The following is a 17,263-nucleotide window of genomic DNA, read 5'->3' on the forward strand; positions in this document are numbered from 1 at the left end:
GTGTGTGTGTGTGTCAGTTTGTGTCTTTATTACACTGTGCGCACACGCCCACAGTGGTTTTGATTATACACCAGTCAGCTATATTCTAATCTAAGCTGGTGCAGCACTGCGGTGATGATCTCAACAAGCACGAAGCCTGTCTCAGGTTTGATGATATACAACAGAAGACTCTGAGCGCTCTTGCCTCAGCTGAAACTATGAAACGGTGAACTCTCTTGTTAAGGTTCAGTCTTTAGTCGTGTTCCAAAACTCTGTAGAACATTATTTGTCAGACTACATCTCTCTACAGTAACTGGAATGAAATTATTTTATTTCTTGGCAGCTGTTTCTATCAGGGTGAAATGGATTTTCAGTGCAGGGTTATAGACTTGAAGTCCACCAGAGTAAAATGATTTCCACCATATTGGCACTGGGCAACTTTGGCCATTTTATATTGAAATGTAAATGTGCTTAAACCCCAGTTTGGCTTACTATCAGCAGCCAGAGTGGTTGGAGCTGAAAGCCTACAGTATTTATTCACTTTTCAGGGAACCAAGCATTGCTTGCTGTACCAAAAGTGAATATAGCTCATAAAATATTGGCAAGGGTATGTGAATGTGAGAGTACGCTGCTGCTGCTGATGCTGTTGTGGCACAGAGATTAAACACTTATCTCCCTTTCCCTGTTAAATGTTGGTTCAAAACAATTGCAGCGTAGTTATTTTGTTCTCACTACAGAGTAAACGATTCTTCGGAGAGTAGAACTGGCAATGAATTACCAACATTAACAATCCTCATCTGTCACTGAAGTCATCAAAGTAGGATGATATACAATAATACCTATAATAAAGTCCGCTGAATATGTCCATGGGAGGTTTTTAATGTTGGACTGTTACAGTAAAATGTCCACTGGGGTGTGTTTCACTTGTCGTTGGACTTCTTCCTTCAATGTTTGACTAGAAATTGCACACTATTGTCAAATATCATAGAGGTAAATTTCTTAAAAAAAACCCAAAAAAACAGCCTTCTATTGAGATGAGCCACTAACAGTATGAACTGCAGCCAGTATGTCATTTGTATTGTTATATTGGCTGCAGTTTTTAATCCTGAAACCTCAGAATATTCCTAATAGCACACTTTCTACTTTCCCAACCTAATCTCTGAGGTGTTGCACGCTGATGTAACATCAAACATTAGGAGTTGGAAGACACTCTGCACTGAGAGACAGTTCTCTGATCCATCCCCAGTTTTGGATTAAGACGTTTCAAAGCAGAAATTCTGTGATATTCATGTGTATGCTTGTAAAGCAACGACGAAGCCTTCAGTCATTTTGGCGGGCGTGTTCAGATTCATATGCACGCTGAGGAATCCAACAGGACAGGTGCAGTTCTAGTTTAGCCAAGGCCCCCTCTGAGACATTTTCCTCTAAACAATCATTCTCCTGTTTTTGGAAGCCACGTGTCTGTTTTCCTACATTACATAAGGGAGTTGAACCACAGTTCACTGGTCCCAGTTTAAACACGGACCGTCTGCAGCTTCCCCCAGCGTTCAAATAAATGTCTTTGCTGACTCCTTTTCACTTCTACAGGCTGGCTGCACATACATGTTCGCTGAATTAAACTCACAGCAAACAGCCTAGTCTCTCCTTTTTATTGCATTTCCACCCAGCCACTCCTCCCTCTCCTCCCTCCTCCCCCTCTCTGCTCTTCAGTCTCTCCTGTGCTTTTCCCCTCCACTGGTCCTGAGAGTGGCCAATAGAGCTAATGTGTTTGGCCCTGGGATAGTGGAGGACAAGGACTGCGAGTGAATGAAAAGCAGCTAGGGGGGAAAAAAATGATCACCTGACTAAGAGAGAGAAAAAAGCTGTAATAAAGGTGAGCCAGAGCTGACGAGCACAGAAAATTACAGAGAGGAGCTTATAAAATGGAAGAAAGGAGATTAGCAGATAGAAAACAATGGCAATGAGAGTCAGAGAGGAAACATCAAGACAGGTGTGATGGCATTAGCGATCAAAAGCATGGGAACGGCACACGGGCCGACTGAATGAACAACACAAACAAGAGTGAGCGAGACTCCGCGCTGATGAATCTTACCAGATGTTGCTGTGCCAGCTGTGCTCACGCAGCCAGGCATCACCAGGGCTTCTGCGTCGCAGGGTGCCTGCCGACCATTGCTACCCAGCTGTCCCCACAGCGACGTGGGAGCGGGGCCGACAGAGACTGAAACCACACAAGCCTTCCAGAGCGGAACAAACAGGGTTTACAGAGCTGCTGAGCAGCCAAGCTCCCATTCCCCGAACCACGTTAGTGGCTCACTCGCTTTCACAGGGTTTGTGGGCTGGAAAATATGGGTTTATGTGTGCACATATAACATTTGGCAGCAGGGAGGCATTCAAATCCAATTACTGCAAATGCTATTTGCATGAGTTACTGTTTTAGCAGTGTATCTGTTCCAGAGACTTTTGTCAGAAGAGCGTCTTCTAAAAAAAAGTTTTCTGGCTGTTAATTCTGTGCCTATTGAACAGTCATTTGTCATGCTGAAATGACATTTACAATGGTTAAATGTAGGTCTGTAGCAATTTGGCTTAGCACCTATGTACCTTCAGTTGGTTGTCAGTCATAGCTTTAAATGTGAACTTTTGTATACCAGAAACCCCTCTACACCCACACACACTGCTGTGATGACCTCTGATATGCTCAAAACTTCAGCTCACCAATCAAACATAATAAAGTTAGGTTGACTCCATCCCCACCACACACTTTCAGACAACCCCACGCTGAGTCAGGAGCAGGGCAGTCCATGAGGGAATGATGGTTCTATGTACAGAGGTGGCCCACCTCCCGAGTCTGGATCCATAATTTGGCACAGAAGTGCAGATCCTCTGCTGTGGTCTGTCAGCCAGGCCAGGTAGGGCAGGATACCAGCCCTGGTTTCCACACACAGGTCAGAGAGCAGCCTGGCTACTTTCCACACCACGCTCTGTCTCACAGCATCCTATTCCCCAGCTACCTGACAGAGAGAGCAGGGGTCAAAGATGAGTTCAGGGGGACTGAAAATAACTATCTTCTGGTGTTGCTGGCTGTGTTGCACTTGCCACAGGGAACCCCTGTATGTTTTCTCAGAAAATACAATTTCAGCTTCTTCAGTTTTAATGTTGTCCCACTATTGATTATAAATAGAGCCCAACCACAATGAAATATTGGTTAGTAATTGTTTCAGAAAGGGTCTTTGTTGCACGTTTAGTTTTAACTACTTTGAGTACTCAGGTATTTTTACGAGTTACAATAACTTCAAGAATGACTCTCATGTGCAACACTCTCCAGATTTAAACAGGTTAAATGTTTTATGTCTGATAAAGATGGAATGATATTACTACATTGCTTCATGGATTCGATGGAGTGGAGCATGTCTCGCTTCTTCTATTTGTAAGCATTATACGCTTTTATGGTGCTGAATTGTTGTCGGGTTGCAATTCCTCAGGACTGTTTCAATTTTACCTCTGCTATTGAGGCAGGTGAATTGCAGGCAGACGGATAGCGAAATAGGGCCACTCCGAAAAGAACATTGGCTGTTTTAAAGGGCTTATTTAAAGTATTAGGAGGTCTCACTCTGGGAGAGATTGAACGGGTTTGAAATGGCAAGGCCTTGCAGTTTCATGGATTCATTATAACAGGCGGCACAACAGGGTGTACTGAAATAGGAGAGGTAGGTGTGTGTGCGTGCGCGCATTCATGTTACAGAGATGTCCTGGGGGCTTTACTCCAAAATGGAAAACCTGCCTGGCTCACTTCCCCTCCTTCCGTTGTTATTGCCGCAGCTCATCACAATATGTTATGTGCAATATGAGTTGTGACTTGAAACAGGAATTTAATACTTTAAGACGCTCATTTTTATAGCTCTAATTTAATCAGCTCCCAGCCTCCACCAGGGAGTTTTAAGTCGATAGAGCAAACAGCTCTCCTTGTGCTGCCAGCCTGCAATGAATAACTTATCTGTGAAGTTCCCTTAAGCAAGGCACTTCACCACACTGGTGGAGTGGAGCGACCGACAGTGCAACACAATATTTAGAATGGACGTTTCCCAGATGTACGTTTGTGTAACTACTGCCCACCCTGAGGCTGTCACTGGGAAAAACAAGGTGTTCTTAGTCCATGTTACTGGGTAAATAACGTCAAAGTAAATACCCAGATCTGACTTTAATCAATCTTAACCGTTTGTGGTTTTAAACAGGCTGTTCAACGGTTGCATTAACATCTCATCTGGCCAATGAACTCTCAAACGTTATTTCCTTTGATTGTATTTATTTTTGTTTAACCATATTTGACTCAACTTTGAGCGCTATCCCCTGTGTATTTGCCGCTTGCATGTGTTTTAACCCCTTGTCGTATTTTATTTGTCAAGGTTACTTAGAAACACACTGGTATTTATAGCACAGGTCTCAGAGCATATTGCTGCAGGAGAGGTCAGAAGTCGAACACACAAATACACACCTGGGAGCTGACCACTACCGTTACAGTCTTGAAATGTTGGCGGCTGAGAGCAGCTCCTCTGGAACAGTTATAGGGGTTAGTGTCTTGCTGAAGGGCATTTTGAGGGTAGTTGATTAGGAGCAGGAAAGTGTAACACATTGACCCTCCACCATTCAGCTTGAGGATTTCATCTGGCCACTTCCATTATTTATCTATTCATTTCAATTTAAATAGTGCATTTCGCTTGCAGTCAAAAAAAAAACAAAAACCTGAATATACTGGCAGATTTTGGTGGGAAAGGAGTATCAGAGGGTTGGGGACATGTGGAGATGAAAAGGCCAGTGCTATAGCAAGATTCTTGTTTTAACAGTGCCCTTTTTCTCCCTGTCAGACTTTGATTTCAGCGTGCCAGGCTCCATGAAGCTTCACAACTTGATCTCCAAGCTGAAGAAATGGATCAAGATCCTGGAGGCCAAGACCAAGCAGCTGCCCAAGTTCTTCCTCATTGAGGAGAAGTGTCGCTTCCTCAGCAACTTCTCTGCACAGACGGCCGAGGTGGAGATCCCCGGAGAATTCCTCATGCCCAAACCTACACACTATTACATCAAGATCGCAAGGTAAGAGAATCTCCTACGCAAAGACACCTGGCCCTTGTAAACATGACGGTATATAACACCAGTCAGAGGTCCGTTTGTGTTCTAAAAATACTTTGTGAAAGTGTTTTCTCTGGCTGATGAATGTAAGAGATTCACCTGCTCCTGTTGCCTGTGGATAAAATAGAACCGGACAACACATACGCATGGAATCTCACAGCACAATTGTACCCGCATATCATTCCTCCCACATCGTTTATCACTTCAGTTCTGTCTCTCTTGCTCCTCCCACTCCAGGTTCATGCCCAGAGTGGAAATTGTTCAGAAACACAACACAGCAGCACGTCGTCTCTACATCCGCGGCCACAATGGCAAGATCTACCCTTACCTGGTGATGAACGACGCTTGCCTGACCGAGTCGCGCCGAGAGGAGAGGGTCCTGCAGCTCCTCCGCCTCCTCAACCCCTGTCTTGAGAAGAGGAAGGAGACCACCAAGAGACACCTCTTCTTCACTGGTAGGACCAGGGATAAGAAAGATGGGTGCCTGTGTGCATGATCTTTAAAAGCATATAGGGACAAGGAAGGAACTTTAACCAGAATAATGTCGATGTTTTTCAAGAAAATAGGAAACTCTCTTTACTTTTTTATACGTAGTTTGTCACAGATCTGATTAGAGTGCGTCTTATGTGATCAGAAACACATGGTCACCTCCAGGGAACAATTATTGGCAGTGACCCCCCTCCTTTCATTTTTCTTCTCATTCTGTCGCTGTCTCACTCACACACCACACACACACAATTTCAATTCACTTTCAAGCGCTATTTCCTCTCCTGTCATCCCCCTGTGGTTTGCCTTCGCCCAGATGTTTGCCCACTCTCCATTTATGCACTTGATTGGTTTGTTTAAGGGGAAATATGGACGGGGAATTCAACAGTCCCTTCCAACCCATTTCCTCCCAACTGGAATGGCTGGTATTGATTTGATTTGGGGTGCTGGTGTATGTAAATGTTTGGCCTGCTTTCACTTGGCGAGTCAACGCACAGCTCTTTACCTCCTTTGACCCTGCCTGGTGTTGAGCGATGGCATGCCCTCGGTGCAGCTGTTTCTCAACTCTGAAGTATTTTAGTTGTAGGTTTAGATCTGTGGTTTACACTGTGGTAAAACAGGGACTGTTTGCAAGCAAGTGCAGCCAAATGTTTACAGTTTGTGTGTCACTGACTTGGTTGTTTTCCCTTACCTCCTCCCCCACTTCCCTGCTCTCTCCTCTTCTTTTTTCTCTCGGGCTTCCCTCCATCTCACTACTTCCCTCTGCTCTCCCCTCCCCATTTCTTTCCCACCTGTGTCCTGTCTTCTGTCTCTCCCTCCCTCCATCTCTCCAGTGCCCCGAGTGGTGGCAGTGTCGCCTCAGATGCGGCTGGTAGAGGACAACCCTTCATCCTTGTCACTGGTGGAAATCTACAAACAACGCTGTGCCAAGAAGGGCATAGAACACGACAACCCCATTTCCAGATATTATGATCGTCTGGCCACTGTGCAGGCCAGAGGCACACAGGCCAGCCACCAGGTATGGGTACAAACACACACAACATAAACAGTGCATAATACTGCTGTGCAGCGTGGTACAGTTGCGACCTCCTTTAGTGCCCTGCATTGATATGCACCCTGAGTGATTGAATTGTAATTTAACAGTAGCTTCATGCAGCCAATATCACAGATGCTCTTTATTCAGAATGCAATAAAGTGCAAGTAAAAAACTAAACATTCTTTTATTTTAGTAGGTCTTTATTCATATTACATACATTTTATTTCACTTGCACTGGCAGTGTAAACCTATGTTTCCCAGGGCAGTAAAGCCCCTTTGCATCTAATTAAATTGAGAAGAGAGTGAATGAGAGGAGGTGGAGTTATTGAGGGCACTGGAGCGCTGTGTGTGTCTGTGTGTGTGTCTACTCGCTGTTGGAGCGAAGAGAGAGCAAGAAAAAGGGCGGACCGTTGCTTTGAAATAAGTAAATTATGAATGTGAGGCCTGATATCAGCTGGACCCTGGGCGCCTACTTAACCTCTATTCCCTTCTCTTGTTTACTACCAGGTCCTTCGGGACATCCTGAAGGAGGTACAGGGGAACATGGTTCCTCGCAGCATGCTGAAGGAGTGGGCTCTCCACACCTTCCCTAACGCCACCGATTACTGGACCTTCCGGAAGATGTTCACTATCCAGCTGGCCCTCATAGGCCTGGCCGAGTTTATGCTCCACCTCAACAGGCTCAACCCTGAGATGCTGCAGATAGCACAGGTAGGAGAAGCACGCATGAAGCAGAAACATGTCGGACTCTCTGTCAAGGGCAAGTGGGATTCATATGACGGGGGTTAATTTAATAGATATCCACTCTCATAGATGCATTAAGAGATCACCATTATGGTCTCCATATCTGGCCGTATGAATTACTATTCTCCCCCATGACATTCACGCTATCAGTCAGCCAGCCGCTGTCAATGCGAAGGATGTTTTGACAGAACGTTATATTCAGTCCCTCTGCTCTACAGCTATCAAAGACGTTTCAATTTGAAGAGGCCGTGTTTGTGTGTGCGAGCATCTGCCTTTCAGTCCACACGCATCCTTCTGCCGCTCAGGGTCCACAGACAGCTTTCTCAAAGTCATTATTAAAGATGATTGTGTCAGCCGGCCACCCCACCCCTCTGATCCTAATCGGCCTTTGCTGACAGGCGTTCCTCTGGGCAGCTAAGCGCTGGTATTAAGCCCCCTCTCTGCCTGTTCCACTCCGCAGATCCCATTAGACACAGCAGGATTACGGTACGGAGAGCATACACACACAAACATTACACACAAACAGAGGGAGAGTGCAAGGACAGGACATCACAGCCATAGCATTGTGCCCCACCCTGCATAAATGGAGACCTTATGTTCCTTCAAGTTGACGCCTGTAGGCTCTGTGATGTTTCGAGGCATCAATAAAAAAAAGAAGTACTGCTTTGTGGTGTCCATCAGGCCACAATTCAGTCATTGATTCCAATTTTTTTCAACATCTGTCTTCATAAGGCATCACATCATCTCTTTCCCTGTGTAATAATCCCTCTATCTCCTTTAATATCGTCGACAGTTGTTCTGAAATTAGCTATTATCTGTCATGTCTCCCAGGTCACTACATGCAACACACTAATTTTGCGTCATCCCATTCACACCAGTCCCAAAATGAAGCCATCGCTGGCCACTAGTGTGGTGATTTAGCATTCCGAGCGCTGCCTCCACAGCCAACTGTCTGCTGGCTTATCTGAGCCTCCTGGGGGTTGCTGGTGTCTCAGCCCACTGCCTTGAGGCCCTCCACTGGGGCCTGGAGGAGCAAATGACAGTAGGAGAGAGAGAGAGACAGGAGGGGAGGGAATTAAAGAGAAGGAGGAAGGGAGGGAAAGAGGCGAGACAGAGGAGGAGAGGGAGCACGAGCTGGAATGAAATGCTCTGCAATAAAGCTGTCAGAGCCACTCACCTTTTCATATAAGGGAGCTTATCTTCCCTAGAATGGCTGCTTGTGTAGCGGTCCTCTCGCACATAAATGCGGGCTTAAAGATGAAAACTTGGCTGTATATATTTAAGTCAGCGGGGAGCAGCGGGGGAGAGGGGAGTGGGAGTGAATTGAGGATTATAGATGTTCTGCTGCTGATAGTTTGACGTGTTACTGTGTCTGGGGCACGCAGATCAATAACTGCAGCCATTTCGTTGGTGTGAGCTTGTTTTGTAACTCCCATAGCCTTTCTGAAGAAGAGTTATTTTCTTGCAGGGTGCATGTGGTCGAAGGACTGCATAACACTGCATAAAGGAATATTTATAGATATTCCTTCTTTATTTGTGAGGGGTTATGAGCAGGTACTTCTGAGCGGTGCTTTATTTAACATGCCCTCCTTCACACACTCTTGCTGCTTTCCCATGGAATGAAGGAGAGGATAGACAGCAAACTGAATATCATTTTAGTGGATGAAAGCATGACTGTGAAACTAGGTGAGGCTGGCAGAGAATAAAGGTAACTGTAGATGGCATTGCTGTTCAAAGTTAAAATATGTGAACTTTTTGCTGTGCTCTGCAACGAAATTTACAAACGGATGTTACGTAGCTCTTTCACACTGGATGGAAACATGGGCGATATGGACATTTACTGGACATTAAGACTGGACGTTCCCTGTGCCATCCAAAAGGCATTGTTCATCTGCCATCCATCTGTGAACACAGCATTATACATCTAGCCTACCTCACATTTTTGTAAGACTACTGATGTGTATTGTAACCTACCTTTTATGCAATTCTTTGTTTTTAGGACACAGGAAAGCTGAACGTCTCCTACTTCCGCTTCGACATCAACGATGCCACAGGCGACCTGGACGCTAATCGCCCTGTTCCGTTCCGCCTGACGCCAAACATCTCCGAGTTCCTGACCACCATCGGTGTCTCCGGCCCACTCACTGCCTCCATGATTGCCGTGGCACGATGCTTCGCACAACCAAACTTCAAGGTAACCTGGCTGTTCAAAAGAATTGTTCCATTCTTACGATAAGAGATCATTTTCACCCAGCTGCAGTTCCTCTCAGCTCTACAGAGCATTTTAGCACCTATCAGCCTGTTGTTTTGGTTTTATGGCCCATGAATTTACTGTTTCAGTTCACTTTTACTGCTCTCATCAGCATCGTTTTCAGATGCAGCAGGCGGTATTCAGTGAAAAACTCTGCTTGCTCAGTAACAAATATCAGACAGATGAAGTTGGAGAATAACTGTTAATACAATTGAGTATTTAGCGGCTAAAGAGACAGATATCAAGAATTGGTGGAGACAAAAACAGATTAAAGGAGAGTGAAGATTGGACCGTTGTCATCTGATTTCTCTGTATCTGCTGGAAGTGTTAATGGGCAAATGTTTTCTAACAAGTATGCCTACCCACTTTTTATCTACTGTAAGTGACACTATGGCAGTGTTGGGTTTACAGCTTGGGTCCGTCGCCCCCAAAATGGCCAAATAATTAGCTATTGCAGGTAGGCTTATTATGGTATACAGGGTTATTTAGATATCCTGAAGGTGTGAATTTCAATACCATCAAAAATTCAGATGCTCTTCTTTCTATTAAACTGATAGGAGATGCTGTATTGAGGTGATGTAGTGTACAGCACACACCACCAGAGGTCAGTCCCAACTCGTGGAACAGGCAGCTGAAAAGAGGGAGACAGTGAGTGGTGGGGGTAACGTTACAGGACTAGTAAAAAAAGAAAAATGCCAGCAGTCTGTTTGGGAGTATTGCCACATGTGACTTCATCAACACATTATTCAACACATCATGTTTGTTCAGCTCACTGTTGGGTCGATATAATCCATAAGTATTTAAACCCAGGAGGACATGTTTATGTATATTACAAACACAGCATTGTAAGCTAGACAATAACATACATGCTACACTGACTTCACCAGCAGCTCAGATTTTACATTTGTATTTTACACAATTATGATCATATGCTGTATACTTTGGTAAAATGTCGGGATGGTATAAAGCTTTGAAAAAATAGATACCGACAAAGGCTTATTGCAGGTTTAAGGTTTAGATTTTTTGCACCCTTGTTAAAACTCTGTAAAATGTGCTAGTTTGTCAGAAAATGTTGAATCACACTGTAACAATATTGCATTTAAATGTAAAATGTGTATATAAAAATGACACTTTCACAACCTGACCCAGATGGCACAAGTCCCTGAAATGGTGAAATGTGAGGTGCAAGTCAGCTGGCAGTATCAGTGAGGATATACATCATTCTGTCATGAGCACGCAGTGGTTTGTTGTCGAATTTAAGCTCCTGCTGAGTTCTCCAGATATTGTTTAGCACTTAAAGTTAGATAAACCCTCAGAGGAAGTTCATCCAAACAAAAACAATGCAATGAAAGCACGAGCAGTCAGAGGGTTGTATAATGTATCTGCAGCAGGGCAGTAATGACAGGCATGTGGTGTCTATGTATAGGTCTGGCTCATACTTCAAGTCTGACTGATGTTGAGGGAGCAGGAGTGCTTAAGATGCAAATAAACAAAACACTCCACATTGTGAACTGGTTAAGCCCGAGTGCCAGGGGCCCGTGGTCAGAGAAAATGGACGTTTCCAGGGAACACAGCAAAACACAACAAACACCTAACAATCATCCACTCAAATATATTGAAGCCTGAAACCATACAAACACTTTAGATAAGGGTAGGGAACTGCGCGTACCTAGTTAGGTGATGATTGCTAGTGTTGTGGCTCCATCATGGTTTAGATGGTTATGTATTTCAGCTCTGTGTCACCACAATGAGCTGCTTACAACTCAGAGAGATTTCCTTGAGGGTGATTGACACACCCTTAGTTGGACTTAACAGCTTTGTTTAATGTCTATGTGTAAGATTGGCAATGACTTAACATAAACTGAGGTTTTATCATGTTTCATTGCTCTGGTTCCCATGACAGACACTTTCAACATGTGGTCCACCCAGAAGGTTTGGCACACTTAAATAAACAGTATTCCTTTGACTTATAATTGAGAACTTCAGATAGATGCAGTGCTCATTAAATTAGCTAGGAATCAAACTAGCGACTATAATTTGTCAGCTACCACCAATATGATATTGTTACAGCGGTATGAAAAAGTTTATACACCGCCTAAGTTTTTGCATAATTTGTTGCAACACAAAGTACAATAAAAAAAGGTTTGGGAATATTTTTTAAACTATGAAAATTTGACCAAAAACAATCCTAACAAAAGGTCCACTTACATGCTTTTTCTGGCACTTTCAGCCACATCTTCTGGTCTTCATCAGTAGATGCTGTTGACTAAGTTGTCATCATAAATATGACGCTTTGATGACATGGAGGGGAAATCATAATCCCTGCCTCTGTTCAGAGATGGTCTGTGACACCAAACATCAGACAACTGCAGAAAAAGAAAGTAAGATGTGGTTGAAAGCTACAGAAAAAGCAAGAATTTGGAACTCAAGTTAGGTTGTTTGTTTGTATTATTTCAAGGTCAAGAATAAACTTAACTGCTCTGCATTAAAAGTACTTTCTGAGTCATTTTCCTCCATGCTTGGGTTCTCATCAGGATGTTAGTAAAAGTGAAAGAAAAAACACATTTTCACTTTTTTTTCTTCTTTTTTTTTTGATCAAAAGTAGTGATTACTTTGACAAGGTGCCAGCTTTTCATTAACACTTCTTTCTGAGTCAAATCTAAGAGAGTAGTTATTTCATGTCTTCTGACATGCCTACTTTGGTTAATTTGAGGCACTGCACACAAACTGCTAGAAAATATTTCTGAACACTTGAGCCGTTTCCACCAAAAACATTCAGTATAGTACCTTTGGAACCAAAAGTAACACCTGCAGACATGTACAGAGACCATAAATCCGTTTAGCGTGTCCAGCACAGACAGTACCCCTAAACGTGGGTGGGTTTTTTGTCACTCAGTGCTCTGCCCAGAGCTTGCTGTTTTCCCTTTTCCACATCTACACCTTGTTTATCATGCACATCGATATTTTCAGAACAGAATAGAGCAGGCTAGAGTGAGAGTCTCACTCAATGGGATGTTTAAAAATAGAGGGTTTGTGCATTGAGTCCTTGTCAGGCAAGACCAGGGGTTAAGTGCTGTTGGAGCGCACCAGAACAAAGTGAGGGGAAGCGTATGTCATTCAAGAGAAACAAGAAAAACAACTTAAATCATCACTTGTCATAGTGATATTTAAGGTATGCTGATGGATTCACGGTGTCAACTCATGCATTAACATTACAAGTAAACGTTCCACCTTTAAAGTTGCTAGTAGCTGCCGGCATTCGGTACAGTGCATTAAAATATATTTCTCAGCCTACAGCTGCTGCGAGAGGCAGCAAAGCATCCTTTCATTTTATAGTTCTGGTTTACTAATGTATATAAACCTTGCCATAGTTCAAACAACAGTTATATAAGCTTTAAAAACCAGCCACAACTCAGCCCTGAGCAAGTGTCTCAGACCTTCATCAGAGCGTATATGAATTAACAATGAGAGAGATCAGGCATAAGCAATCAATCAGAAATCTCCAGATCTAAAAGAGAACAAGTCTCAATATCCCAAACAAGAGTAGAAAAAAGGGCTATCAAGGGGTATCAAACATGACCATCATGAACCATAGACCCCAAATTCTATGAGAAATAAAGAAAAACGTCCTTAAAGCATAACACTTCTAGCCAAATCCTCATTGAGGCCCATTTTTGCCCTCAAAAAATTGATGTGATTCATCTTTTATTTACACCACTGACTCTTAACATTAACATCTTCTCTTCCTCTGCCTCTGATAGGTGGACGGCATCCTGAAGGCCGTCCTCCGCGACGAGATCATCGCGTGGCACAAGAAGACCCAGGAGGACACGTCCATGCCTCTGTCCCCGGCCGGCCAACCAGAGAACATGGACTCCCAGCAGTTGGTCTCATTGGTCCAGAAGGCTGTCACAGCCATCATGACCCGCCTCCACAACCTGGCTCAGTTCGAGGGAGGAGAGAGTAAGGTCAACACCCTGGTGGCTGCGGCAAACAGCCTGGACAATCTGTGTCGCATGGACCCGGCGTGGCACCCCTGGCTCTGAGAGGAAACGATGACATGACACGATGGAGGGGAAAGAGAATATGTTTTTGTTTACTTTTATTATGTATCTGGCAAACACAGACGAGTGTTAAATGTACGTTACTCTACAGTGTGACAGAAGCCTGATGGACACGTTGGACTCTTCCTCTCAGAGTCGACTGAGCTACTTTGCAAAGTGGAATCAAGTGAAAACAAAAGCCCTGACTGTCACATTGATAGTCTGAACAGGGCTTGCCAGTATACAAAATACTTACAACTGGACTGATAGAATCTTTTTATCAAAACACAATTTCTCCTTCAACTTCTATTTATTTTTATAACTACATGACAGGGACTCTGTGTGATGCCAGCCGCTCTGTCAGACAAGGACACAGTGCAGATGTTTGTGTAGGTGTGATAATGAGCCGCTTACTCAAGCTTATGGGAGTTATTTTGTTTATTTAAGAGATGGAAAACAATTCTGTTTGCTTTAGCTGTTGTATTTCTGCATCAAGAGCTTAGCATTTTTACACTGATGGATTTCCCCCGCCTAAACTCATCTCAAACTTGAAAAATGTGTAGCTTCTTTTCTAGTCCTGCCGAATAAGGAATTTTGTGATCGTGTGAAATAGATGACACTCTTTATTTTTTTTTTACCCACTGTCTGAACTTCATTAATATGTGACTATTCCAAAAGCCATTTTACTTTATATTTCTTTTGTCTCTCCATCCGCCCTGTTGTAATGTAACAAAGTGAGACTTCAGGGCAAATTGACACTGTAAAAAGCTATAACAGCTGTAATGCAAATATGTCATTCCCAAGCTGGCTGTGTACGCATATTCCCCTTCTTTTTGTAAAGGTACAATACTTTTTTCCACAGAAGTATTCTCTCTCGCCTTGTAAATAAGCATTTTGTTTTAATAAAATGCTCTTTTGTAATACAGATGCTGCTGGTGGCTCTTTCTTCATAGGTCCAGTGTCGGATCTAGGAGGATATATTGACAGAAATTAATTATAATAAGTGTTTTCTTTAGTGTATAATCACCTGAATATAAGAATCATGTTCTTTTGTAACCTTAGAATGAGCTGTTTATATCTATATAGGGAGCAGGTCCTCGCCCACTGAGTCGGCCGTGTTGAATTGCCATGTTTTCATTACTATTGTTAGCAGCCCCTCAGCGACGCTGCTGGTCACTGAGGAAAAACATTTGTATTTTTTAACATGAAACTGATTTATTCAGTGTTTCAACTGGTTAAAATCACCAGAGGCCTGTACTACAAAGCGAGGTAATTTCAGGGTTAACTCAGGGTTTTCAGTACTACAAAGCTGGTTCTCTTTTTATCGAGATAAATCACTTCATTGTTCCACAGCTCTATTTCCACAGGTTTTAAAACAGAGCTTCCAACAAACACAGAGATACTTTACAACACTTAACACATGATTTTAGCAGCATTTAACTTATAAAAAGATCATTATTATTTATCATTTATTAAAAATGCAACATTTCAGTCAGATAGACCTCATCAGTTATTAACTCGGCTACTTAAACCTGGCATCACTTTGAGGTGTTTTATGTGACCTATTCAGAGTAGTTTCGTCATCATCCAACTAAACAGCCAAAAATACTCTTTACTAATGTCACACAGGCCCATAGCTCTGTGATACCTGCACGTAATAGTAGTGTTTTTACTGTTTCTAGATTTTAAGATTACAGGGTATCATTTACATCCAACGCCACTGACATTTCACTGTCTCGTAGTCGCAGACACTTTCATCTCATATGAAGCAGCCTCCTTCATTCATGGTTCTGATGATGACGCTCATACAGTAATTAACACTCCCATGTCTTTAACATGAACGCACTCGTGGCTGGAAAGGAAAACCCAGACTGAACTAGTTGTTAACCAGCTTTGTAGTACCGGTTATCCAGATGGCCATGGGTAAGTTGAACTGGCTTCGTAGTACAGGCCTCAGGTGCGTTGGTTTTGGAGAGGAGGAGACATCTGCTGATAATTTGTATGCTCAAATATTGTAATATTAAACAAAGTATTTACATAATACTTTACATTCTAATTTGTATGTTTCCATACACACATTACATGTTAATTAAAAGGAATAGTTCCCAGGAAAAATAATGCTTTTACCACGCATGAAGATCATTACAGTGTATGAATCATATCATATAGGTTATCTTCTCTTGTAGTCTCATTTCTAAAACAACAATATAATAAGCATACTGACAGAAAACCATCACTACAAAGGACAGACTCTTCACATCCTGAGACACATGACACAGTGAAACTAATCTTTGATATTAATTAATTAGGCTTCCGTCTGTTTTATGGATAAGTCTTACTCAAAAGGTGCTGCTTCAATTAAAATTTAGATTTAGCTCATGTAGGGTAGACATGTCTATCTGGACTAACAAATAATTTTTTAAATAAAATGAACGGAACTTTTGTAACTTAAGATATTTCTGATTAGTGCTGGTAGTGAGTACAGTAATCTATTCCTGACATGTAACCAAGCCAGATTATTATGCATTGCAACCACATTTGATCTGTATCCAGAGCCCGGTCTCACTCCAAAGTTGTCAAAATCTGGTGCTTGGGCGGTGACTAGCGGTGTCGAAAAAAGATATAATGACGGCATGATACGCAGCCAGTTGCCATTATAGTTCAATGGCGTGTGGCAGCATCAGGGGAAACGCAGCAGGACAAGGATGAAAGTTAAGGCGGCGAACGTCCAACTTGGGCGGGTGGTGGATGGGTCCAACAAACACTGCCTTTACCCGAGAGAGCGGTCTTCCTGTCCCGTAAGATTCTAAAGCCAAACCCTGTTCTCTTTTCCTAAACCTAACCACTTCCTTTTGTTGCCCTAAACCTAAACATGTGTTTATTGTTGAAGGAAAAAAAACTCAATTCACGGTGTTGCACCAATGTGCGTTTATTTTGAAAGAGACTGTCAAATTTCCTGTGAAAACGGAAGTGTATTTTGAAAGAAGACAATGCATGTAACAGGCAGAACTTGACACGGCGTCCCAGAACGTCAACAGCCAACACACCCAGGGTACCTTTGATGTCGTATGTGGACGTGGAAAGCCCATGACCAAACGTCAATATGTGACGAGGTCGGAGTGAGAACGCGTTGGTATCAACAATGGAGAGCAAGGCGTGCTGATCTGATTTGTAATGTGACACTGCTTCAAAATATCAAAATAAAATAATGTTTAATAGCTGTGTGTTTTTTGTTTTTGTTTTGCTTTTTTGAGTGGAACCTAACTCAGTGCAAGTTTTTCCCTTTCCAATGTGTAAGGGACCAAGCAGTGAGGACAAAAGTTGTTAACAAAATCATGGGGGGTTTTTTAACCCCAAAAAATGCGTGAAAAAATTACAAACCAAGAAATGAACAAATATAAAACTAAAAAAGAGGTCAACATAACATAACTATATTCAATATAATAAGTAAACAAAGTGTTAACTAAACAATCTGACTCATGAGGGAGCACATGTAGTGGCTTGGCCAAACCAAATAATACACAAGGGCTAAACAAAATGGACGGCAAGTATAACTAAATACAAAGCAAAACTAACTAAACCCAGATCCCCCCCATGACATGG

General features: G+C 42.8%; 1 protein-coding gene across 3 annotated transcripts in view; it reads left to right on the forward strand.

Moving 5' to 3' along the window:
• Positions 1-14,584, forward strand: part of trrap (transformation/transcription domain-associated protein) — a 102,782-nt gene extending 88,198 nt beyond the window's left edge. For all 3 annotated transcript variants that reach the window (XM_050059277.1, XM_050059275.1, XM_050059276.1), the window contains 6 exons: positions 4,839-5,064; positions 5,338-5,555; positions 6,420-6,604; positions 7,130-7,333; positions 9,366-9,560; positions 13,379-14,584. In XM_050059277.1, the coding sequence (XP_049915234.1) occupies positions 4,839-5,064; positions 5,338-5,555; positions 6,420-6,604; positions 7,130-7,333; positions 9,366-9,560; positions 13,379-13,663 (1,313 nt within the window). In that variant the 3' untranslated portion in view covers positions 13,664-14,584. The remainder of the gene's footprint in view (positions 1-4,838; positions 5,065-5,337; positions 5,556-6,419; positions 6,605-7,129; positions 7,334-9,365; positions 9,561-13,378) is intronic.
• The last annotated feature ends 2,679 nt before the right edge of the window (positions 14,585-17,263 follow it).

This window comes from Epinephelus moara, chromosome 13, assembly GCF_006386435.1.
Source record: "Epinephelus moara isolate mb chromosome 13, YSFRI_EMoa_1.0, whole genome shotgun sequence".
Taxonomy (NCBI): Eukaryota; Metazoa; Chordata; class Actinopteri; order Perciformes; family Serranidae; genus Epinephelus; species Epinephelus moara.